The sequence below is a fragment of the Trachemys scripta genome, chromosome 1 (assembly GCF_013100865.1).
Source record: "Trachemys scripta elegans isolate TJP31775 chromosome 1, CAS_Tse_1.0, whole genome shotgun sequence".
Classification (NCBI taxonomy): Eukaryota; Metazoa; Chordata; order Testudines; family Emydidae; genus Trachemys; species Trachemys scripta.
Genome location: NC_048298.1, coordinates 139,246,680 through 139,273,559, shown reverse-complemented (window position 1 = coordinate 139,273,559; position 26,880 = coordinate 139,246,680). Strand labels below are relative to the sequence as shown.

The following is a 26,880-nucleotide window of genomic DNA, read 5'->3' as shown; positions in this document are numbered from 1 at the left end:
AGAATGGGCAGTAATTGGTTTCCTCTTTAGCAGCATCACAAGTGAAGCTAAGGAGGCTAAGATTTTGTCAAAGGTATTTTTAGTAAAAGTCGCGGGCAGAATATGGGCAATGAACAAAAAATCATGGAACCCAATCCCCACTGCCCAGGGCTGAAGCCCAAGCCCCACCGGACGGGGCTGACAGGTCGATCCCCGCTGCATGGAGCTGAAGTCACAGAGGCCACATAAAGTCACAGAATCTGTGACCTCTGTGACCAACTTGTAGCCTTATGAATGGGCCATGGAGTGTCCTCAGCCCCTAGGGTTTCCTGTGTCTAGGTGGGGGCACATTGGTAGGGGACAGTTCATGGGGGAATTGTTGCAGAAAGCTTGCCCTGCCGCTGCCCAGGCTGTACTCACTCTTCGGGGGGGGGGCGGGGGAGGAGGACACAGGGTTTGTATAGATCAGGAACAGTGGTTGTGATTATTAACCCCGACTTAACCTTGACATATTCCAAATCTACAAACCCACAGAGAATCCTCTGGGTCTGCTGCCACACAACCCCATAAACGCACACGCACATCCTGAAACCATGCAGGTTTCCACTCACTGACCTTTCAAAGCCCCTGCCCAGTTATGGCATCCTATACATGCGTGTACAGCCAGCAGGCCCTCGCAGCTTTGCATAGTCACTTCCGCATAAGACAAGCACTGTATTAAATAACCCCCTTCTATAGTCAACATTTCCCTCGATTCCAAGAATTGTTTTGAAATGCTTAAGGGAAATCACCATTCGAATAAGAAGGAAGTGCATGGACCCTGAGAAGAACCTGAACCGTCATCAAGCCCTTGTTGGAACTGTTCTATGAGAGGAGGAGACAGAAAGGCCAACATCTGAGCAGCTTTCTGAAAATCATCATTTTTCTCTGCTGTGTCAGTTGTTGTTTCTCTTAGATCATGTACACCTGCTGACGAACACAGCACACGGGAGAGGCAGACAGAGAGAAAGAGAGAAAAAGTGGTAAGGAAAATATTTTACTAAATATTGATCATTCTTTCTTTCAATGTAACCAGAACAAGGAAATCTATTTTTTCTACTTTTCTTATTTTTTGGCCCATTGTATTGATAACTTTCTACGTCCCAAAGAGTATGCAGTACTGGCCAGGGACAAGTGCTGCTTTTGCCACTCTTATGGGCTATTTTCTAGGCTGGCAAAAGCATTTAGAACTGAACTGTTGCTGACACCCCGTCTTTGCCCGGTTCGCCAAAGGTGAGACATTTATTTTTAGCAAAAAATATTTTCTCCTGAAAAAACTGCCCAGGCTCTGGGGTAGTGGTGCAGGAGCTGCCCAAGATCTCGGCTGGCACAAAGCATGGTGTTACTGCTGCCAGGATCTACAATGGAGTCATTCGTTCATTAGAAGTTTTCTCTTTCCCCTTCTGTTCTTTTCCCTCTGTATTTATACATGTCTTTGCTTTGATTTTCACCCTGTTTTTTCACTGGATCCATCTCTCTTTACTCCATTTATGTTTCTAGAACTTTCTTTTTATATAGCTATTGGTTCATTTTATTTTTCTGGTTTTGTTAAGATAGCTCTCACAGTAGTACAATACCTCTCCCTCTTTCTACTCCTTTTTTCACCCGAGGTTTCTGCTGTTCCTCTGCTCCCTTTTCTGTCTCTCTACCCAATGTAGCATGAATATCTGAGTCTAAACTTTTGACGCGACACTGTCCACATAGATTCAGAATTAGGTTGGATAGGATTGTGGGTCACTAAGAGATGGTCTGAGAAATTTGGTTATGCAAAACGGTAGAAAGAAAGAAACAAAGAAAAACCATATTGGGTCAGAGCAATAGTCCACCTAGACAGGGCCGGCTCCAGGCACCAGCCCACCAAGCATGTGCTTGGGACGGCGCCTGGAGGGGGGCGGCGCGGCGGGGCAGTCTGGCCGCCGGGGAGAGCAGAGCCGCAGCGGGCTCACCGCCCTCCCCCTGGCGCTCCAGCCGGTTGGGGATTGCGGGCCCACGGCCGGGCTCGGCGCCCTCCCCTGCCGCACTGGGGGGCGGCGGGTGGCTTTTTTGCCTAGGGTGGCAAAAAAGCCAGAGCCGGCCCTGCACCTAGACCAGTATCCTGTCTCCGATGGTGACTAGTGCCAGATACTTCAGAGGGAATGAACAGAACAGGGAAATCATCAAGTGATCTATCCCCCGTCGTCCACTCTCAGCTTCTGCCAGTTGGAGGGTTAAGGACACCCGGGCATGGGGGAAAAGAAAGAAAGCAAAAGATGAAGACATAGTGAGAGAGGGAGGGAGAGATACACACTCAACCCATATTGACCAAGATGTCTAGTAAAACCCAGATACACTGGGAGGTCCCAAGATGAGCCCTCTACAAGACCCTGACATTGACTTCCCCCTCACTCACAATACTACACCTGAACTCTTCCATACTGCAGTGGGCAGTTAGGGCAGCATGTGTGTGGTTGGTGGGGAGGGGGGAAAGGGGCAGTGGTTCACCCTGTTACCAGCCACCTGTTGTCATCATCCCCAAACACCCTCCAAGGAGGGGAATTTTATCATCAGACCAAAGTGCAGGACAATGAGATGGCAGCTCCCGGCCAGATGTCTGTGTGTGTGTGTGTGTTGTATGTCCATTTCATAAATTTTAAGGCCAGAAGGCACCATTGTGATCATCTAGTCTGACCTCCTGTATTACACAGGCCATAGAAGGTCTCAGTGATTCTACAACAAATCCAATAACTTGTGGTTGAGCTAGTACAGGTCTTCTGGAATGACACCCAGTCTTCATTTAAAATGCCTCAGTGGCGGGAAATTTACCACATCCTTTGATAAATTGTTCGACTGTTAAAAAATTGCATTTTATGTCCAGCTTGAATTTTTCTCACTTGAGCTTCCAGCCACTGCGTCTTGTTAAGCCTTTGTCTGCTACAAAGAAGGTAGTTATAGATTGAGTTCAAGTTGCCTCTTTGATAAGCTAAATAGATTGAGCTCCTTATGTCTCTCACTGTAAGGCAGATTTTTCAGACCTTGAATAATTTTATGTAGCTCTTCTCTGCACACTCTCCAATTTTTCAACATCCTTTTAGAAATATGGACATGAGCACTGGATGCCATATTTCAGTATTGGTCTCACCATTGCCATATACACAGGTGGAATCACCTCCCTGCTTCTCTGGACTATTCCCTTCTTTATGCATCCAAAAATCCCATTAGCCCTTTTTGCAACAGCATCACACTGGGAGCTCATGTTCATAAATGCCAAAATCCCAGAAAATGTCAAATGGAAACCGCTTTGTGCACTGGCCACAGCTAGTATTTCTTAGATCTTTTTTAGAACATCAATCTCTTTATTACTGCAGGTATCATAGCTGTCTGTCTAATAATCCATCTGTCTCTACCATGCACTCATCACTGTGGGAATGGATGGCTGGGTCTGTCATTGGAGAGTACTTCACAAGGGCAATATCCGATTACTTACTCTGGCTTCAAATATCTTCAGCTCAGTATTCATAGTTTGCAAGTGGGCAGGAATGTAAACTGGGGCTGGGGGATTATTTAGGGATCCAAGAAAGGATAACATTCAGGAGAAAGGACTGAGTCTGAGCCAAGAGCAAGTCACACAGGAGCCGTCCCCAGGCTGAAGAGTTTGTGAACCTGGGGAGCCATGTCCCCAAAGGAAGGGCCTAGACTCCAATACTCAGGACATTGGGGGTTAGAAGCCCTAGAGAACTGATGGGGGGGGGGAAGCAGAAGTGGGACAGGCTCTTGGCCCCAAGTGGGGTAAAGAGATGGGATTTGGAGGGGCTTCTCCAGCTCAGATTTCATGGACTTTTTATAACTGCAATTTGATGTATATTTTTTAATTGTTTGGAGGGAATTTGGCACTGACCTGAGGGACTTATTTAGCATCCCTTCTGTGTAACCCCAGCCTGCCAAAGGCAGAGAGAGCTCCCCCTGCCACACATAGATGAACAGCACCCCTCAGCAGTATACCTGACCCTCTCCTGGGGGATCCCACTCTGGCTGAGTGGGAGCTTCAGTCTCCATAGCCCACTCAGTCCTGGCCCTGAGGACATTCAAGTCAGAGCAGCTCTGCGGGGTAACAACTCATCTCAGTGGTGGAGTGGCAATCAGAGGCATCGTGGTAGGAGATCAAAGCAGGGTCAGCACCTGTAGCTTGTGTCTGTGTGAGAACTGGGCCCTGAGGCCCACAGATAATGGGGACATGCTGAAAGTGTTTGAATCCTGTCTCTCTTTGCTCTCTGACTCTGTCGGACTCCTTTGTTCTTGCTCTTCCTCTTACACTGCCCTTACCCATTGATACATTCATACCCAATTGTTGCTTTTATAATGGAAAGAAAGTTTCAAAGCATTTATCGTTTAATAAAACAGCTTCTTCCTGGCCTACTCAGCTTAAAGCCTGGTCTACACGAGGAAATTAGGTCAGTATCAGAAAAATCCATACCCCTGAGTAACGCAGTTAATCTGACCTAACCCCCAGTGTAGACAGCACTAGGTCGATTGGAGAATTCTCCTGTTGACCTAGCTACTGCCTCTCAGGAAGGTGGATTTTCTACACAGGTCAGAGAAGCCCTCCTATTGACATGGGTCATTTTTTCACTGTAGCACTACAGTAGCGCAGGTGCAGCTGTGCTGCTGCAATGTTTTAAGTGTAGACAAGCCCCTACTTTAGCTTTCTAGATCATTTGAGAGAGATAACAAGAGATTAGTCTGACGAAGGAGCTAAACATTCTGAGCCCCAAATTCAAATCAAACTGAAGTGAAGTTTAGAAATGAGAAGTTGTAGGATGCTTTGGATCCTGCTCTGGGACAAAATAGCCAGGAGTGGGGGAAACCCAGTGCTTGGGGAGGGGCTGGGGGTGGAAAGCTTTCTGCAGAGGACTGGCGGCCAGCACCATCTCTTAAGAAGCAAGCTGCCTCCAGATCAAAAACACAGCCACAAGCAAGAGCGAGAACAAAACAAGGAAACCGCACAGCCTGAAAGAGAGAAAGAGGAACACACACACATACACACGCACGCACACACACACACATACAGATGTCTTGTTTGCACTAGGGACCTTTTCTAATGATTTCCCATTGTTACTAACTCCAGTGCTAGCTGTGCTGGGAACCCTAGACTGATGGGCCACCATCTGCCATTACCATTTGCAGTGCCATGTCATCAGACCTTCCTGAGAGCCAGTTTAAGGGACATGGTGCTGATCTAATCAACAGCTGCTGGAGCAGACAGCTGTCTATACTGGGGCACCTAAGGTTACTATCCCAGCCAAGGCTGGAGAGAGTGAGAAAAGCTCCCAGACCAGAGCTGATGGCAGACATTGTTTGGCATCTGTTGACACTTCCCATGGCCTCTTTTCTCCACTGATTGTTTCTTGGCAGCATTTGACCTGCTCTGTGAGCTATGGAAACTAACACAGACAGATGTTTTGGGGGAGGGGAGGAAAAGGGAACTCAGTGCTGGGGGAGGAAGCAGCTTGGCAGCCTCTAGAGACTAACTCCTGTATCTCCAGAGCGTGTATAGCCCAGGCAGGAGCAGAGTAAACTCCCTCTGACACAAACACAGCACCTGCCCACTGTGCTTCACCCTGCCCTGATGTGCTCCTGAGGGGATTCCAGTTTCCTGGCCTCTTCAGTCCATAGTTTCTCTGCTGAGGCTGCCATCAAGTGGCCAGTTAGACCCAACAGTGCTCATAGAATCATAGGATTGGAAGGGATCTTGAGAGGTCATCTACTCCAGTCCCCTGAACTCATGGCAGGACTCAGTATTATCTAGACCATCCCTGACAGGTGTTTGTCTAACCTGCTCTTAAAAATCTCCAATGATAGAGATTCCACAACCTCCCTAGGCAATTTATTCCCATAACCACGCTTGCTGCAATCTAAGCCCATTGCTTCTTGTCCTATCCTCAGGACAATTTACTTCCCCCCTCCTTGTAACAATATTTTATGTACTTGAAAACTCTTATCATGCCCCCCCCCCCCAAGTCTTCTCTTCTCCAGACTAAACAAACCCAGTTTTTTCAATCTTCCTTCATAGGTCATGTTTTCTAGACCTTTAATCATTTTTGTTGCTCTTTGGACTTTCTCCAGTTTGTTCACATGTTTCCTGAAATGTGGTGCCCAGAACTGGACATAATACTCCAGCTGAGCCCTAATGTTTGCTTGTTTTGCAACAGTGTTATACTGTTGGCTCATATTTAGCTTGTGATCCACTGTAACCCACAGATTCTTTGCCGCAATACTCCTTCCTAGGCAGTCAGTTCCCATTTTGCATGTGTGCAACTGATTGTTCCTTCCTAAGTAGAGTACTTGGCATTTGTCCTTATTGAATTTCATCCTATTTACTTCAGGCCATTTCTCCAGTTTGTCCAGATCATTTTGAATTTTAATCCTATCCTCCAAAGCACTTGCAACCCCTCCGAGCTTGGTATCATCCGCAAACTTTATAAGTGTACTCTCTATGCCTTTATCTAAATCACTGATATTGAACAGAACTGGATCCAGAACCAATGCCTGCGGGACCCCACTCGTTATACCTTTCCAGCATGACTGTGAACCACTGATAACTACTCTCTGGGAATGGTTTCCAACCAGTTATGCCCCCACCTTATAGTAGCTCCATCTAGGTTTGTTTATGAGAAGGTCATGCAAGACAGTATCAAACGTCTTACTAAAGTCAAGATATTTCACATCTACTGCTTCCCCCCATGATAGAATAATGAGGGCTCCTGTCCTATAGGAATGGGCCTGTTACACACAATTCATTTCATAAATGTCACCCATTCCAATCCAGCCCCTAGCTGAGGTTGACTGGCTGGCTCAGGAGGATCAGGCCTTGTACATGGTGCCTTGTACCTGGTTCCAGTCCAACCCAGGATGACAGTGAATGAAAGTTATTCCCTTGATTGTGACGCCCCTTCAACGGGCACATTTGGAATGAGTTTTGGGGGTGAGGTCCTCTCTCTCTCTCTCTCTCTCTAATTCCCAGTGGGACAAGTGCCCTCATGTGAAAAGTCAGCTGAGGAATTGGCACTGAGTAGTTTCCAGCTGGCACAGAGGCAAAGGACTGAATGGGCCACAGCGACTGAACTCCCTACTGCCCACGGAGGGAGATTCCAGAGGAAGATCAGGAACACTCGATCGGGGGCTGGAAATTCAACCTTAATTGTGTGGGTTGGGGCTGCTGATCCACCCCTTCATCAGTACCGGATATACCACAACTAGACTCTGACTTTATTTCCTGGTGAATCTTAGAGTGAATCATCTGTGCCACTCAGTAGCAAATAAATAATATATAACAAATGGAAGAAAGAGGAATTTGATAGTAATTAATATAAATCAGCAGTTAGGAATTGTAGAAAATTGATAAAGAAAGCAAAGGGATGCAACTCTATGGCTGACAGAGTTAAGGATAATAAGAAGGAGATTTTCAAAAATATTAGGACAAAAAGAATCGTGACAATCATGCTGGTCCGTTACTAGATGGAAATGGTAGAATTATCAATAATAATGCAGAAAAGGCATATGTGTTCAATAAATATTTTTGTTCTATATTTGAGGGAAAACAGATGATATAGTCTCATCCTATGGTGATGATAATACTCTTTCCTTTCCATTACCATCTCTGGAAAATGTTAAATAGAAGTTATTAAAGTTAGACATTTTTAGCTCAGCAAGTCCAGATAATTTGCATCCAGTTAAAAGAGCTGGTGAAGAGCTTGCTGGACCATTAATGTAGATTTTTCCATAAATCTTGGAGCACTGGGGAAGTTCGAGAAGACTGGAAGAAAATCAATGGTGTGCCAATTTTTAAAAAGGGTAAACAGGATGACCCAGATAATAATAGGCCTAGCCTTACATAGCTAATATAAGACTCTAATAATTAAGAATTAAAAGAGGTAATGTAATTAATGCACATCAACATATGTTTATGGAAAATAGATCCTATCAAACTAATTTGCTATATTTTTATGAGATTACAAATTTGGGTGATAAAGGTAATAGTGCAGGCATAATATTCTTAGATTTTTGTAAGGCATTTGACTTGGTACCATGTGACATTTTGATTAAAAAAACAGAATGATATAAAATTACATGGCACACATTAAATGGATTTAAAACTGGCTGATAGGTCTCAAAATGTAACTTTAAATGGGGAATCATCACTGAGTAGGTGTGTTACCAGGGGGGTTCTGCCTGGGTTGGTTCTTCGCCCGATGCTATTTAATATTTTTATCAATTACCTGGCAGAAAACAAAAAATCATCTCTGATAAAGGTTGCAGATGACATAAAAATTTGGGGAATGGTAAATAATGAAGAGGACAGGTCATTGATTCATAGTGGTAAACTGGGTGCAAGCTAACGCTAGGCATTTTACTATGGCTAAATGTAAATGTATACATCTTGGAACAAAGAATATAGGCCTCACTTACGCTATCCTGGGAATCAGTGTCTCTGAAAAAGATTTGGTGGATAATCAGCTGAACACACGCTCCCAGTGTGACTCTGACCAAAAGAGCTAATGCCATCCTGGGATGTGTAAACAGGGGACTCTCAAGTATGAGCAGAGAGGTCATTTTATCTCTACATTCGGCACTCATGTGACCACTGCTGGAATATTTTGTCCAGTTCTGGTGCCTACAATTCAAAAAGGATGTTAATAAACTGGAGAAGTTCAGAGAAGAGGCATGAGAATGATTTATGGATTAGAAATCATGCCTTGTAGTGATAGATTCAAAGAGCTCAATCTGTTTAATTTAACAAAGAGAAGGTTATGGGGTGATCTGATATCAGTCGATAAGTATGTGCATAGGAAAATATTTAATAATGGGCTTTTCAGTCTAGCAGACAAAAATATAACATGATAGGGGTTGGAAGTTGAAGCTAGACAAATTCAGACAGGAAATAAGGCATAAATTGTATCAGTAAGGGTTACTAACTATTGAAACAGTTTACCAAGAGTTTTCCATCACTGACAATTTTAAATTAAGATTGGGTGTTTTGCTAAAAGCTATGCTCTTGGAATTATTCTTGAGATGTTTTATGGCCTATATTCTACAAGAGATCAGTCTAGATGATCACAGTGGTCCCTTCTGGCCTTGAAATCTGTGAATCTATGAAAAAAATTATGTATGAATGGACAGAGACTGCCAGCTCCTTGTGATTCAGTGCTCCTGTGGCAGCCCTCACTGGAAATACCAATCAAAGCAGGCTGCAAAAGGGAGAGCAAATATTCCCAAGACTGATGAATAACACTGAAGTTAAACTCCCCAACCAGTCACAAACTATGATTCTGATATCCCACACTGATTATCAAGAAGCTAAAAAAAGAAATCACAGAGCCCCCTTTATTGCATTCCATTTCCCTGGCTCCCAATCAGCACCTACGTCCAGTAAGGTGAGGAGTTATTTAAAAAACTTGGCTCACAATACAAAATGTTCGTCTGAACCCCAAAGGGCCAGACACATTGCCAGGTCAATATTAGTTTGGATCTTACCCAAAATACCACACTGCCAGCCAATTTTTTATCATCTAAAACTAAAGGTTTATTATAAAGAAAAAAGAAAGAACAAGAAGAGAGTTTTTAAATGGTAAAGCAATCAAATACATACAGAGACTATCAAAGTCCATATATCAGGATCTTAGCAATATTGGTGAGTTTGCTGGCTTAAAAGTTCCTCTGGAGTACATCCACAGCTTGGATGGGTCATTCAGTCCTTTGTTCAGAGCTTCAGTTTGTAGAAAAGACACTCCAGAGGTAAAAAGCAGGATTGAAGAGACAAAATGGAGATGATGCAGCTGCCTTTTATAGTCTTTTGCCGTGTGGCTTGTACTTCCTGTGTCCCAAACACAAGCTTCACAGCACTTGGCATGGAAGCCTTAGAGTTCTCTGTCCACAAGCATACCACATGCCTTGATGACTCAGAAGGTGTCTTCCCTGGCTCCTTTCAATGGGTTCATTGTACAGTTGATGGCCCTTGATGGGCCATCAAACAGGCTAGGCAGTGCTGATGCCAATCTATCTGGGGGGGTGTCACCCAGAAACACAGCATAGGTTTGGAAATACAGAAATACCATACATATCTATAGTTCATGATACAAAGGTGATACAAACATATAAACAAGATTATCATATTTGGCAAAATGTAACTTTTTCGCAGATATCTCACCCAGCATATCTGGTCAGATTCCTTGCAATTTTATTATATTAGTGTCAATAATATCATAAAGTATCCCACATATTCCATACAGTGTCACACTACTCACTGGGGTCATTTACTCCAGATGCAGCCTTGGGCCTCTTCAGTAACAGATTAGGGGAAAACAGGCCTATCTCAGGCCTGGTCTACACCTAAAACGTAGGTTGATCTAGCTACATTGCTCAGGGCTGTGAAAAGTTTTACACCCTCTACAGTGTAGTTAGGTTGCCCAAACCTCCGACACAGGTAGGACAACAGAAGAAGTATTCTGTCAACCGAGCTACTGCCTCTTGGAGAGCTGGATGTACTACAGTGACAGAAAACCTCCTTCTGTCACTGTAGTAGGTGTCTACACTACAGTGGCATAGCTGCAGATGTGCTGCTCTAGTGCCTAGTGTAGACCAGGGGTAGGCTTCGGCACGCGAGCTGATTTTTCGTAGCACTCACACTGCCCAGGTCCTCGCCACCGGTCCGGGGGCTCTGCATTTTAATTTAATTTTAAATGAAGCTTCTTAAACATTTTAAAAACCTTATTTACTTTACATACAACAATAGTTTAGTTATATATTATAGACTTATAGAAAGAGACCTTCTAAAAACGTTAAAATGTATTACCAGCACGCGAAACCTTAAATTACAGTGACTAAATGAAGACTCGGCACACCACTTCTGAAAGGTTGCCGACCCCTGGTGTAGATGCTACAGCGATGGGAGGAGTTCTCCAGTCACTGCACCTCCCCAAGAAGCAATAGCTAGATTGATGGAAGAATTCTTCCGGTAACCTAGTGCTGTCTACACAAGGATTTAGGCTGTCTATACTTGCAGAGTTTTTGCGCTGTCAGTTTCAATGTTGATAGTGAACCGGCAAAAGAAAAGCACTGGTTTGTGTACTCACTTACTTCCACAGGTGTCAGAGGGTGTTTACATTTGCAGCACTTCCACCGCGGATGAGAGCAGCGCACTGAGGGCAGCTAGCCAACATGGCAGCTCTCTCCATTTTGATGATGGGTCTTGTGGGAGGGGGGGTGTGTGTGTCATCACAGGGCATCCTGGGTCCCTGCACAGCCTCCTCTCCCCAAACACTGATCAGCTCCAGAAGCTCAGCTTTGCTCCAAGCAGGGGATCCTTTGCTCCGTGGAGCAGGCGTTGTCACTTGGCCAGATGATAAGTGAGCACTTGCCAGGAAAATAGGAAGGGGAGTTTCAAAGTTCCCAGGGTTTTACAGGCAGAGGGGTGGATGTCTGTTTACCTGGCATCAGAGCAGCAGAGCTGCTAGCCAGAGTGCTCACTTAGGCATTGTGGGATATCCTCAGGAGGCTAAAAGCTGTATAAACAGGAAGAATGTGTCTTCACTTGCACATCACCACAAAAGCACCATCGGTAAGAGCTGTACGCCTCCCGTGGAGGTGGTTTTCTTTTCGCAATGAAACTTCTGAGTTTCACCACAAAAAGTCATTGGCAAGTGTAGACACTTCCACAGTTTTTGCGCAAAAAAAGGACTTTTTCCGCTTTAAATGGCAAGTGTAGACAGGCCCTTAGTTTGACTTAACTATAAGTTGCTCAGGGATGTTGATTTTTTAGCTCTTATTGTTCCCACCTCCTCTGCTTCCGCACTGAGCAGCTCTTGGCACATACTATATCTTCCATGGTAAAAAAAAAATACCTTTCCCTCCTTAGTGCCTCATGGAGCCTCTACAGGTCTATGCAGACACAGGTTTTATTGATCACTGGAATCACAGCAGCACGCCATACATGTCAGTTCAGTAATATGTTCCGTTACGCCATTCGCACCATCCTGTTCAGTTCTGCCTTCGCTTTCAGAAGCAGCAGGATTGTCCCCCGCCGGCACAGAGTACACTCTCGGTAGAATAGCCACTGGTTCCCCTCTAAAAGGCCACTTTTGCCAACTACTGTCCCATATTCCTCTATGCTATTTATAAGGTTCATTTTAATGGCTCTGCTTGGTCAAGGGAGTTACTTGGGGTGTCGCCATTAATGCGAGGTATGTCAAACATATACTCTTTGCTTCTGTAGCTAGTATGGGCTTTGAACTGACCCAGACAATGTATTTATCCGATGGGCTATTGAGCACAACTATGGGCTTCTCCAGTTTAGGGCAAGGGTTCTTCGCCTTAAAAGTCACCTTTGACCCTGAATCAATTTTAGATTAAACCATAGGCTTGCAAATCTTGAAACTAACAGTCCATGTCTGTTCACAAATGCTGTCTTTGGAGGCAGATCTGAGGAAATAAGCAGCACTCACCCTTGTCAGATTCCCTTTGCTTCAGCAAACATATTACCAGTGCAGTTTTTTCTTACATTTTCTGCACGTTTCCACTGGTTGGAGAGACTTAATCTGGCCTGTGGCCTCTTGCCACACCTGCCATTTTTGTTTCCCACAACTATGCTCTTTGGAGGCATATTTTTATGATGCTTCCCTTTTCACCATGGGAATTTCCCCTTGTTTACTTCTTGTATCAAGCTCTGATTGCTTTCTTGCAAAGCGTCTTTCATTTTCACTAGCACAGACTGCTGGTGTGACTGTTGCACCTCCTGTTCCGGACGTCAATTGTTATTTTCTGGAAAGTCCCTTCTTTTGAGTTCCAGCTATTAGATGATCTCTTGTATGGTCTACCTTATTGATACCAAAGTCGCAATGCTCTGCTAGTTCAGATAGGGCCCTTATAAAAAAAAAGTCCACACTTTCTCCAGGCCTCCACACCTTCCGGTATAAGAATCCCTATTTGTGTATGATACCCCTTTTGGAATTAATACTCAGCTCATTTTCTTTTAATAATGTAAATTGCTATTCTCACACTCTTTCTCTGTGAAAGCAAATGATTTCCAAGTATTTTCAGCTTCACTCCACAGTGCATCAATTAATGAGCTGACCTGTGGTGCCCCACTCTCTGTGAAGTGCTCCTTCTACTCGGGCTACTTCATGTACGTGGCAAACTAAAAGTCTTTGAGGCTGGCTGAACTTTGGCATTTATTTTTCCTCTTATTTATGTTGATTCAAAACCAGACTGCTTTTGATGCCACTGCATGTGCCAATGGTAAAGAATCACAGAAAAAGTTGCTTTCATCTAACACTGAACAAGGAACTTTATCTGAGTAAAGAAAGTAGTATTACCTCTAAGGCCCAGTCTGCGCTAGAAAATTAAGTTGGCATAACTACATCACTCAGGGGTATAAAAAATCCACACCCCCGAGTGGCGTAGTTAAGCTGACCTAAGTCCTTGAATAGACAGTGCTAGGTCAACAGAAGAATTCTTCCATCAACCTAGCTACTGCCTCTTGGGGAGGTGGATTACCTACACTGACAGGAGAACACCTCCCACTGGGGTAAGCTATGTCTACACTGAAGTACTAAAGTGGTGCAACTGTGCCTCAGTCAATGCTGGGTTTACAATGGCGCCATGCTCAGAAGGGGCCCTGGCCTGCTCTGCTTGCACTGTGCCCTGAGACCCTGCCAACTCCCCCTCCCTCCTCGCCCTGCTCACCACTTGTTCTCTCAGCCTGCCTGCTGGACGGCCAAGGGCTCCTCTCCACCCCCTGGCCCCACCTGCCAGCTTCTCTCTGCCTCCTGGCTGGATCCCAGTGCACCTCAGGCTCCGGGTAGTTTCTTTTTCCAACCACCTGTTGGGCCCCGCCTGTCTCCCCAGAGCTGACCCGCATGGGACTGGCGCAGAAGCCTGGCCAGTCTCAGCCAGGTGGTGGAGGGGGACAGTGTGGGGGGCTTAGCTGGGTCTCTCCAGGCAAGTGGGTCCTGAGGGAGCCTGGCCAGGGCAGGCCCTGGCCTGGCTGATCACACCACTCCTGAGGGGCCAGAGTGATTCCCCACCCCAGGACCAGCCCTGGCTGCACTGCCGGCTCAGCCAGGCAGACGCAGTTGCCTCCCAGAGGGCTGGTGAGTGCGTCCAGGAGGCAGGGCATGGGGGAGTGGGTCTCTGGGGTGCCCGGGGGGAGTGCTGGGCTGTGAGGGGGCGGAGATGATCTTTGTGTGTTGAGGCACTAGGGAGTGGAGGTTCTGTGTGGGGTGCTGGGCAGTTATGGTAGGGCTGTGGGCAAGGGGGCACAGGGTACTGGGAATTGGGGCGTGTTCCAGTGTTGGGCGGGTTGGTGGGGGGATGTGTGTTGCGGCCTGGTCCCACCCCAGAGGGGAAGAGGCATGCTGGCTTCATAGGGCCGGGTAGGCCATTGTAGGTCTGGCAACTGCCGGTTTGTAAATAGTGCCCTCACACTGGGCTGGGTGAAGCGGGGCCACCCCTGCCATGCCATGCCCCTAGCCGGCCCCTCGCTCTGGGGACCGACCCTCCCCCGCCCCGCACCATGCTCCATTGCCTCCATGGGGGCCCACAAATATGTTTGGCTCCGGACCCACAAAAGGTTAATCCAGCCCTGGCTGCTGTAGCTTTTTAAGTGCAGAGACTCCAGGGGTAGGAAACCTATGGCACACGTGCCGAAGGCAGCATGCGAGCTGATTTTCAGTGGCACTCACACTGCCCAGGTCCTCGCCACCGGTCCGGGGGCTCTGCATTTTAATTTAATTTTAAATGAAGCTTCTTAAACATTTAAAAAACCTTATTTACTTTACATACAACAATAGTTTAGTTATATATTATAGACATAGAAAGAAACCGTCTAGAAATGTTAAAATGTATTAGTGGCATGCAAAACCTTAAATTAGAGTGAATAAATGAAGACTCGGCACACCACTTCTGAAAGATTGCCGATCCCTGAGCTAATCTGTCCTCCTGTGTCTGTCTCTCTCCTACCTGCACTACAGGGCTTCTGCCTCAGACCTTCCCTGCCCCTCCTGCTACAGATATAAAAAAGCAGAAAACATACTAGCTGCATAAGGAGGCCTGATCTCTATCTGAAACAGGAGAGCTCCTGGAACTTAACAGTGTCACCAGTTTTCATGACTTTATCGTGAGTCTCATGATAGTGGGTGTTTGTCTTAAAGCCTCAGCTCCTGGAGTAAGTTTCTAGCCCTCATGGCTGGAGAGAAACACTTGACAATGGGAGCCATAAAGGCCCACAAACCAGAAAACAAATAAAAAGAAACCAACATTTAGTATTTTTTAAAATCTCATGATCTTTAATCCAATCTCATGATTTTTGCAATGCTTGGGATTGGCAATAATGGGACTGTAATGCCCCTTCCCCACCCCAACCCCAGGCAGCCAAGCCTCTTGCCTTGAAGAGGAAATTCAGCAGAGCTTAAATTTAGAAACAGGAACAACTCAAATTACCTGCCACCCCCTTACCTTCTGTCCCCAGAGCTCCTCTTCCTGCTCTGTATCCGGCCCTAACCACGACCACTGCAGTGCGCTAAAGGGGTTACAGATATCCTGCTTCGTGGAACTGAGGAAGCTAGAAGAGAAGGAAATGGTGAGGGGGCATGAAAGGAGCCAGAGGGAGGGTAGGGAGAGGTCTGATACCAGAGCATGGTGGCCCCAACACCATCTCTGAAGCCACCTGAGGTATGGGGTTTGTGTTAGGGAAACACAGGGGGCTTTGCTCTCTGGCCCCATCTGTTCTTCCCAAGTTGTGCTTCCCCCCACTGTCCTGTGGTTACATGGGTGACTTTGTTCTCCATCCCCATCCCTCCTGTTTCCTGCAAACCTGCACCATCCCAGGAATACCCAAGGGGGACTTTGCTCTCCTAGCCATGTCTGTCCCTCCTTTCTCCCGTGACTTGCAACCCCCACATTCCATGGCTGTAGAATCACAAAACACAAGGGCTGCAGGTGAGAAAGATAGATCCAGAGAATGAGGAAGGATGGTAACAGAGGAAGCAGGGCCAGGAAGAGGGGAGACCCCCCCCACACCGCAGTGTATAACTGAACTTGTCCCTCTTCCTAGCTCTGCTGCCCCTGTACCATTCCTCCTCTTTCTCGGGATCCATCTATATCACCTGTGGCCCTTTCTGTATTTTGTGATTCTGCAGCCATGGAGTCTGTCTTACAAAGAGTCCACCCCTTGCTCCAGAATGTGAACGTTCATTTATAAAAATAAGGGCCAGATTCTCTGGCCCACAAAGTTCATTTTGCACTGTGTAAAGAAGTGCATGATGAACTTAAACAGGCCACAGAGTCCCACAGGGCAATTTTCCCTACACCCAGAAAACCTGCCAATGGAAAGCTGATGGAGGCATCACAAAGAAGCAATTAAGGCCAGATTTTTGCTCTGCCTTTGCAGGCCCTCTAGCCTCCCCTCTGCCCATTCAAGTTCAAAGTTTCCCCTGTCTTCTCAGAGAGGAAGGGAAAGAGGAGATGCAACCCCTATCTGGGGCAAAGGCCTCAACTGCCACCTGGGTGCAGGAACCCCAAAGTGCCTTTCCAGGCACAGAAAGGCCAACTGCTGCTGTGCTGCTGAAAATCCTCCAGCACCCCTCACTCCCACAACTTGGACAGGCAGCAGCTACATGTGATCATACAGAAACCTGCAGCCCCAGGAGAACTGGAAATCTAGGGACAGTGTAAAATACACTGAATTTGATATCAAACTCCAGGGAGAACACACTGGCTGGATTCTTCATTGTCATATTGAATTCACATGACTCTGTGATAGAATTTCCACCTAGCTGTGCTGGAGCACAGCAGACACCAGGGGCATTGACACAAGTACATAGTCCCAGCCATGGAACAACAAGACTTGGAAAATAAACCACTATTAATAGTTCATTTGGGTTTTTCTGCATTAGGATCCCTTTACCTGGACGATATTTCTAGCTCACAGTTCACGGAGGGAAGGAACAATCCAAGAGGATGGATCCATTCAGCGTCATGGCAAACAGCATCCTTGCTGTCTTCTCTGTGATGCAGCTTGGTGAGTCCCTGGCTGGGCAGGATGTGGTGCAACAGCTTGGGTATTTTTCATCTCTTTACGATCTCCTGATTTCTTGCTTCAAACTAAACAAGTTTTGCCCTTTTTCAAAATGGCTGCCATTTCCGATTACTGACAATGGGACTGAATCCACAAGCCTAAGATGGCCTTATTAGGTAAAAGTGAGGCAACCGCTATGCAGCTACATGTGATAAAACAGAAATCTGCAGCCCCAGGAGAACTGGAAATCTAGGGACAGCGTAAAATACATTGAATTCGATATCAAACTCCAGGGAGAACACACTGGCTGGATCACCACACCAGGGAAGATGGCCCCTCTTAGGGTGTGTCTTCCCTGCACAGGTAACTCAGATGATCAGCACCCATGTTTGAGCACCTGGGTTAATTTAGCCTGGGTGTGAGCAGCCATACTTCAAAACCATAACCTGTATGACTGTGACCTCACTGCCACTGCATTTACCCATGTGTGTTTCTAGGACTCCTGGGGGCATATCCCAGGGTTCTATATGCTGAAGTAGGCTGAGCTGTACCATAATTCTTTCCCAGTGAATTGTGGGAGGACACAGGGTGGTGGGGGAGAGGGGAGGATTGTGGAAAGGCACTGGAGGTTCATAACTATAAAGGGAAGGGTAACAGCTGACACCTGACCCAAAGGACCAATAAGGGGACAAGATACTTTCAAATCTTGGTGGGGGAAGGCTTTTGTTTGTGATCTTTGTTTTGGGGGTTGTTCGCTCTTGGGACTGAGAGGGACCAGACATCAATCCAGGCTCTCCAAATCTTTCTGAACAAGTCTCTCATATTTCCAACTTGTAAGTAAACAGCCAGGCAAGGCGTGTTAGTTTTTATCTTTGTTTTCTCAACTTGTAATGTACCTTTTTGCTAGAGTGTTTATCTCTGTTTGCTGTAACTTTGAACCTAAGGCTAGAGGGGATTCTTCTGGACTCTTTAAGTTTGATTACCCTGTAAAGTTATTTTCCATCCTGATTTTACAGAGATGATTTTTACCTTTTTCTTTAATTAAAAGGCTTCTTTTTAAGAACCTGATTCATTTTTCCTTGTTTTTAGATCCAAGGGGGTTGGATTTTGATCCACCAGGAGTTGGTGGGAGAAAGGAGGGGGATGATTAATTTCGCCTTGTTTTAAGATCCAAGGGGTTTGGATCTGTATTCACCAGGGAATTGGTGAAGAGTCTCTCAAGGCTACCCAGGGAAGGGAATTAGCATTTTGGGAGTGGTGGCAGCGGACCAGATCTAAGCTGGTAGTTAAGCTTAGAAGTTTTATAGACTCATAGACTTTAAGGTCAGAAGGGACAATTATGATCATCTAGTCTGACCTCCCGCATGATGCAGACCCCAAAAGCTGACCCACCCACTCCTGGAATAATTCTCTCCCTTGACTCAGCTGTTGAAGTCCCCAAATCATGATTTAAAGACTTCAAGTCACAGAGAATCCTCCAGCAAGCGACCCCTGCCTGGCAAGCGACCCCTGCCCCAGGCTGCGGAGGAAGGCGAAAAACCTCCAGGGCCTCTGCCAATCTACCTTGGAGGAAAATTCCTTCCCAACCCCAAATATGGCGATCAGCTGAACCCCGAGCATGCAGGCAAGATTCTCCAGCTAGACCCTCCGGAAAAAGTTCTCTGTAGTAACTTTTAATATCCCATCATTGACCATTGTTACTAATTACCAGCGATGGCACGTTATTGACCTATTGACTAAAATCACGTTATCCCATCAAACCATCCCCTCCATAAACTTATCAAGCTTAATCTTAAAGCCAGAGAGGTCTTTCGCCCCCACTGTTTCCCTCGGAAGGCTGTTCCAGAACTTCACCCCTCTGATGGTTAGAAACCTTCGTCTAATTTCAAGCCTAAACTTCCCGACGGCCAGTTTATATCCATTTGTTCTCATGTCCACATTAGTACTGAGCTGTAATAATTCCTCTCCCTCTTTGGTATTTATCCCTCTGATATATTTAAAGAGAGCAATCATATCCCCCCTCAGCCTTCTTTTGGTTAAGGTAAACAAACCAAGCTCCTCGAGTCTCCTTTCATACGACAGGTTTTCCATTCCTCGGATCATCCTAGTGGCCCTTCTCTGTATCCGTTCCAGTTTGAATTCATCCTTTTTAAACATGGGAGACCAGAACTGCACACAGTACTCCAAATGAGGTCTCACCAGTGCCTTGTATAACGGAACCAGCACCTCCTTATCCCGACTAGAAATACCTCGCCTAATGCATCCCAAGACTGCATTAGCTTTTTTCACGGCCACGTCACATTGCTGACTCATAGTCATCCTGCGATCAACCAGGACTCCGAGGTCCTTCTCCTCTTCCGTTACTTCCAACCGATGCGTCCCCAGGTTATAACTAAAATTCTTGTTAGTCATCCCTAAATGCATAACCTTACACTTCTCACTATTAAATTTCATCCTATTACTATTACTCCAGTTTACAAGGTCATCCAAATCTCCCTGCAGGATATCCCGATCCTTCTCCGAATTGGCAATACCTCCCAACTTTGTGTCATCTGCAAACTTGATCAGCACACTCCTACATTCGGTTCCGAGGACAGTAATAAATAGATAAAATAAAATCAGACCCAAAACCGAACCTTGAGGAACTCCACTGGTAACCTCCCTCCAACCTGACAGTTCACTTTTCAGTACGACCCGCTGCAGTCTCCCCTTTAACCAGTTCTTTATCCACCCTTGGATTTTCATATCAATCCCCATCTTTTCCAATTTAACCAATAATTCCTCATGCGGTACCGTATCAAACGCTTTGCTGAAATCGAGGTATATTAGATCCACCGCATTTCCTTTATCTAAAAAATCTGTTACTTTCTCAAAGAAAGAGATCAGGTTGGTTTGGTACAATCTACTTTTCGTAAAACCGTATTGTAATTTGTCCCAATTGCCATTGACCTCAAGGTCCTTAACTACTTTCTCCTTCAAAATTTTTTCCAAGACCTTGCATATTACAGATGTTAAACTAACAGACCTGTAGTTACCCGGGTCACTTTTTTTCCCCTTCTTGAAAATAGGAACCACATTAGCTATTCTCCAGTCAAACGGTACCAACCCCGAGTTTACCGATTCATTAAAAATTATCGCTAACGGGCTTGCAATTTCTCGTGCCAGTTCCTTTAATATTCTCGGATGAAGATCATCCGGTCTGCCCAATTTAGTCTCATTAAGCTGTTCGAGTTTGGCTTCTACCTCGGATATGGTAATGTCAACCCCCCCTCCTTTATTCCCATCCGTCACGCTGCCACTATTCCTAAACCCTTCATTAGCTTCATTAAAGACCGATGCAAAATATTCGTTTAGACATTGTGCCATGCCTAGATTATCCTTAATCTCCACTCCATCTACAGTCTTAAGCGGTTCCACTTCTTCTTTCTTTGTTTTCTTCCTATTTATATACCTCTTACTATTGGTTTTAATTCCCCTCGCAAGGTCCAACTCTACACGGCTTTTGGCCTTTCTCACTCCATCTCTACATGCTCTGACCTCAATAAGGAAGGTTTCTTTGCTGATCCTCCCATCTTCCACTCCTTGTACGCTTTCTGTTTTTTCTTAATCACCCCTCTGAGACGCTCGCTCATCCAGCTCGGTCTAAATCTCCTGCCCATGAACCGTTTTCCCTTTCTCGGGATACAGGCCTCCGACAGCTCCTGCAACTTCAACTTGAAATAATCCCAGGCACCTTCCACCTTTAGATCCATAAATATGTTTATCTAATCCACTTCCCTAACTAGTCGCCTTAATTTATTAAAGTTAGCCCTTTTGAAATCGTAAACCTTAGTCTCCGATTTAATTCTGTTAATCCTTCCATTTAGTTTAAACCGAATTAGCTCATGATCACTCAAGCCAAGGTTGTCCCCTACAACCATTTCCTCAATGAGGTCCTCACTACTCACCAAAACCAAATCTAAAATGGCATCCCCCCTCGTCGGTTCAGCAACTACTTGATGAAGGAATTCATCAGCTATCACATCTAGGAAAATCTGAGCCCTATTATTTTTATTTTTACTAGCATTTGTTCCCCAATCTATATCCAGGAAGTTAAAGTCTCCTATGATTACACAGTTCCTATTAGTATTTACTTCCCTAAAAACATTAAAGAGTTCTCTGTCCATATCCAGGCTAGATCCCGGCGGTCTATAGCACACCCCAAGCACTATCCCAGGGGAGGCTCTAGTAGTTCTTTTACCCAGTGTGAGTATTGCCCAGACAGACTCCGTCTTATCCATTCCATCACTTATTATTTCTTTACAGTTTACCTCATTATTGACATACAATGCTACTCCCCCACCTTTGCCTTTGTTCCGGTCCTTCTTAAACAGCACATACCCTTCCATACCTGTACTCCAGTCATGACTACCGTTCCACCACGTTTCAGTTATTCCTACGATATCCGGTTTCATTTCTCGGACCAGGAGCTCCAATTCCTCCATTTTGTTACCTAGGCTTCTCGCATTGGTTATAAACATCTTAATTTATGCCGTTTGGCCTCTCTCACATTCGTTGTCCAATTTGATACAGACACCGTACTGCCAGTATGACCTATTAGGTTGGGTCTACATTACCCGCCTGAATCGGCGGGTAGAAATCGACCTCTCGGGGATCAATTTATCGCGTCCCATCGGGACGTGACAATCGATCCCCGAATCGACGCTCTTACTCCACCAGCGGAGGTGGGAGTAAGCGCCGTCGACGGGAAGCCGCAGAGGTCGATTTTGCCGCCGTCCTCACAGCGGGGTAAGTCAGCTGCGATACGTCGAATTCAGCTACGCTATTCACGTAGCTGAATTTGCATATCTTAAATCGACTCCCCCCTGTAGTGTAGATGTAGCCAAAGTCTAGTATCCATCCTCCCGCTCCTCCTTATGTCCAATCTCTTCCCCCCGGCTATATCCGTTCTTATCTCATCATCCTCCCTCTCAATGTTATAGTCTGGTGTGGAGATTAACTGGACATCTCCCAACCGTCTCCCCCAAATTCCTAGTTTAAAGCTTTTTTGATGAGATGTGCCAGCCTCCCTCCCAGAAGTCTATTTCCTTCCCTACTTAGGTGAAATCCGTCCCGTGAGAACAGTTTTCTGTCCCCGAAAGCCGCCCAGTGGCCATACATCCCAAAGCCCTCTTTATAGCACCACTCCCTTAGCCAACTATTTATCATCACAATCCTGTCACCCCTTTGCTGCCCTTCTCTAGGAACAGGCAGAATCCCACTGAAGATGATCTGAGCCTCGATTTCCTTAAGCATCTTCCCCAGCCTGGCATAATGTCCCTTGATTCTCTCCAGTGAGAACCTAGCCGTGTCATTCGTTCCTACGTGAAGGATGATCAAGTGGTTCTTACCTGCTCCTTTCAGGATCCTTTTCAACCGCAGGTCCACATCCCGTATCTTAGCGCCCGGTAGACAGCACACCCTTCTGTTCTCTGGGTCCGCCCTGGTCACAGGCCTGTCTAACCTCCTCAGTAAGGAGTCCCCAATCACGTAAACCTGCCTTTGCCTGGTGACAGTGCGATCTACTAATCTATCCCCCGTTCCCTCTAGTTGCAACCCCTGCCCATTCCTATTTTCCCTTATAATCCCCCTTATGCCATCCTGTATCCTCCCGGGGCCCAGATTTGGTGCTGTCTCCATCAACTCCTCCCCTCTTTCTATGGGACTAGCTGCTCTTCTCTTCTTCCTCACCCTCCCACCTTCAGTTACCATCTGCTGCACCCCTTCCTCGTTTTCCAAACACCCAAACCTGTTCCTGAGCTCTATTTCTCCTTCACTGGCCCTCCTTTTCCTTGGCCTGCTTCTCACGGTCACATGCTTCCACTGCCCTTGTTCTCCCCCCGGCATTCCCCCCTCACAGGCCTTTGTCCCTGCTTTCACCTGTACCCCTGAGCATTCCCCGCAGCTACTCCTTGCCTTTGCTCCATCAGCTGCTCGAACCCCCTTCTAAACTCTACCAGGGTATCTATCTGCATCTCCAAACCTCGGATCTTTTCTTCCAGCAGCTCTATTAGGCGGCACTTCATACAGACATACTCTGTTCAGGCTCCCCCGCTAGGACCATGTACATATCGCAGCTGCCACATGCAATCATCTGCATTGTGTCCCCTGCTGCTTGGCTCATGGCTGCTGTTGTCTGTGCCATTTTCATGCAGGCCCCCATATTTGTACCCTAAAGTTCAGAGTGGGGAAGCAGCCTTAACAGGAGGTCTATAAATACTTGAGTGATTTAGCCTGTCTCCTCCCTACAAAGCGGGTGGCTTACTTGGGCACTAGCCAGTACCCCTAGCCAGGCCAATTAGCCCATGCTGAAAACACCACTAAACTCAAGTGAGAGGGTTTTGTGAGTGGACAGAACGGGGGTTAGAAGCAGCACCTGGGTGAGAGCCTGGGTTAACTCTGCAGTGAAGATTTAATTAACCACTGAAGATCCATTAGATGGAAACAACCTTCAGTCTCCACTGAGCTGCGCTGGAGTCAGACTGGTGACCATTTCTGTAACCCATTGGCAATGCCCTGAGGCATCCATCCCTCCATTAATGCTATAGCGTAGAGGGGGTCCCACAGGAAGACAAATATTACATCCAAGAACATGGAGGTTTAACGTCAAACAGTAGGAGATGCTGGAACTAATGCTAGCTATGGAACCTAGCCCGTGTCTGCATATGTGTTATGAGACAGTCTTTCATAACATGATCACAGAGTATTTTTTCCTCATGGATTTTTTAGCAGGACTTGAACCCTTGGCTTTTCAGAGTCACAGCACAGATCTCCTTGTGCTAAAGGAAAGTCAAGGAAAGTGTGGGCCCCTTACTGAATGAGGGAGGCAACCTAGTGACAGAGGATGTGGAAAAAGCTAATGTACTCAATGCTTTTTTTTGCCTCTGTCTTCACAAACAAGGTCAGCTCCCAGACTGCTGGACTGGGCAGCACAGTATGGGGAGGAGGTGACCAGCCCTCCATGGAGAAAGAAGTGGTTCGGGACTATTTAGAAAAACTGGATGAGCACAAATCCATGGGGCCGGATGCGCTGCATCCGAGGGTGCTAAAGGAGTTGGCGGGTGTGATTGCGGAGCCATTGGCCATCATCTTTGAAAACTCATGGTGATCGGGGGAGGTCCCGGACAATTGGAAAAAGGCAAATATAGTGCCCATCTTTAAAAAAGGGAAGAAGGAGAATCCGGAGAATTACAGACCAGTCAGCCTCACCTCAGTCCCTGGAAAAATCATGGAGCAGGTCCTCAAGGAATCCATTTTGAAGCATTTGTAGGAGAGGAAGGTGATCAGGAACAGTCAACATAGATTCACCAATGGCAATTCATGGTTGCCTTCTATGATGAGATAACTGGCTCTGTGGATATGGGGAAAGCGGTGAAGGTAAAGTGCTATATCTTGACTTTAGCAAAGCTCTTGATACGGTCTCCCACAGTATTCTTGCCAGCAAGTTAAAGAAGTATGGATTGGATGAATGGACTATAAGGTGGATAGAAAGCTGGCTAGATCGTTGGGCTCAATGAGTAGCGATCAATGGCTCAATGTCTAGTTGGCAGCCGGTATCAAGTGGAGGCCCCATGGGTTGGTCCTGGGGTCAGTTTCATTCAACAACTTCACTGATGATCTGGATAATGAGATGGATTGCACCCTCAGCAAGTTCGCGGATGACACTAAGTTTGGGGGAGAGGTAGATACACTGTAGGGTAGGGATAGGGTCCAGAGTGACCTAGATAAATTGGAGGATTGGGCCAAAAGAAATCTGATGAGGTTCAACAAGGACAAGTGCAGAGTTCTGCACTTAGGACGGAAGAATCCCATGCACCGCTACAGGCTGGGGACCGACTTGCTAAGCGGCAGTTCTGCAGAAAAGGACCTGGGGATTACAGTGGACGAGAAGCTGGATCTGAGTCAACAGTGTGCCCTTGTTGCCAAAAATGTTAACAGCATATTGGGCTGCATTAGTAGGAGCATTGCCAGCAGATCGAGGGAAGTGATTATTCCCCTCTATTCGGCACTGGTGAGGCCACATCTGGAGTACTGCATCCAGTTTTGGGCCACCACTACAGAAGGGATGTGGACAAATTGGAGAGAGTCCAGCAGAGGGCAACGAAAATGATTAGGGGTCTGGGGCATGGCTTATGAGGAGAGGCTGAGGGAACTGGACTTATTTAATCTGCAGAAGAGAAGAGTGGAGGGGATTTAATAGTAGCCTTCAATTACCTGAAGGGGGGTTCCAAAGAGGATGGAGCTAGGCTGGTCTCAGTGGTGGCAGATGACAGAACAAGAATCAGTGGTCTCAAGTTGCAGTGGGAGAGGTCTAGGTTGGATATTAGGAAAAACTATTATACTAGGAGGCTGGTGAAGCACTGGAATGGGTGGTAGAATCTCCATCTTAGAGGATTTTAAGGCCAAGTTTGACAAAGCCCTGGCTGGGATGATTTAGTTGGAGATGGTCCTGCTTTGAGAAGGGGGTTGAATTAGATGACCTCCTGAGGTCTCTTCCGACCCTAGTTTTCTATGATTCTATGATTCTTTATGTGGACCAACTACTAGAGGGTGGTGTGACACCCACTTTGCCAGTGAACAACTACCCAGATATTCCGCAGCTAGCTCTAGGAGGGGAGTATGGTCTAGTGTTTACAGACAGGCTGGCCAGACACATAGGTGTATGACAGATATTTTTATTATTATTATTTAAAGAAAGGCAGTTTTGCAGGATGGTTGATATTTGGGTCTCCTATGTTAGAGGCCTGGGTTCTATTCTCAATTCTGCTAGAAATTACCTTATCTATAAAGTGGGTGGGATAATAATTGCCTCTCCCATAGTGTAGAGGTATGAGGCCTTGGTGTCCCCTAGACTGCAGAGTATTTTTGTACGAAGGGTCTGTCTGCTCAGGGTACAGGCTGCAGGCTGGCTCAAGGAGGTAGGACAGATTCCTAAATGTAGGACTGTCCTGCAAAATTTTAGATGAGTGCAAACCGATATAGTCAGTGATCAGCTCTCTGCCATCAAGAGTAGGAGAGGCCAGGGCCGGCTCTAGGTTTTTTGCCGCCCCAAGCAAAAAAAATTTTGGCTGCCCCCTGCCCCAGCCCTGGGCTCCTCGCCGCACCCCCCTGCTGCCCCAGCCTTGGCCTCTCCCCACCCACCCACCCACCCACGCCCCCTGCTGCCCCAGCTCTGGGTTCCCTCATTTCCCCCCCACCATTGCCCCCCACATACATCTCCTGCCGCCCCAGCCCTGGGCTCTCCCCCCTCCCCCACCTGCACCCTCCTTCCACAGCAGCCCTGGGTCACTGGTAACTCGCTCCCACGGCAGGTCATTCAGCATGAATTTTAGAGGTGCATAGAACACAGACAGGATTGGTTCCCATATGGTTACAGAACTGCAGTAAAGTGGAACAATTTTCAGCTTGTGTGATTGGAGGATATCTGGATGCATATTATAAGACTGTCCTACATAAATGAGGAAAAGTTGAGGTGCCTTTATTATTCTTTTCTTCCACTCTTTCTTTCTATGGGGAATTTGCCAATGCAATATCACTGTCTTCCTTTTAAACAAACAAACAAACAAACAAACAAACAAAAAGGCAATGGCTGTTGAAAATAGCAATTCCAGTCCTAATAACCACTGGGAAGCATTTCTTGCTCAATTTTATCCTACTTTTTCTACAACAAGTTACAGTGGATCAGTATATTTGATTTGGGAGAAATGAAGTAGCAGCTGCCCAAACTGAGCTTGAGCACTCCTGAATTTTGAGGTGTTCAAATCTGGAAGGCAGGTGCT

General features: G+C 46.2%; 1 protein-coding gene across 2 annotated transcripts in view; it reads left to right on the top strand.

Annotated features, from left to right (window-relative positions):
* The first annotated feature begins 685 nt into the window (after nt 1-685).
* Nucleotides 686-26,880, top strand: part of CD4 (CD4 molecule) — a 34,031-nt gene continuing 7,836 nt past the window's right edge. The window contains exons 1-2 of one of the 2 annotated variants that reach the window (XM_034787299.1): nt 686-1,001; nt 16,941-17,065. In XM_034787299.1, coding sequence (XP_034643190.1) covers nt 17,005-17,065 — 61 coding nt within the window. In that variant the 5' untranslated portion in view covers nt 686-1,001; nt 16,941-17,004. The remainder of the gene's footprint in view (nt 1,002-16,940; nt 17,066-26,880) is intronic. The other variant, XM_034787306.1, reaches the window with a different exon arrangement.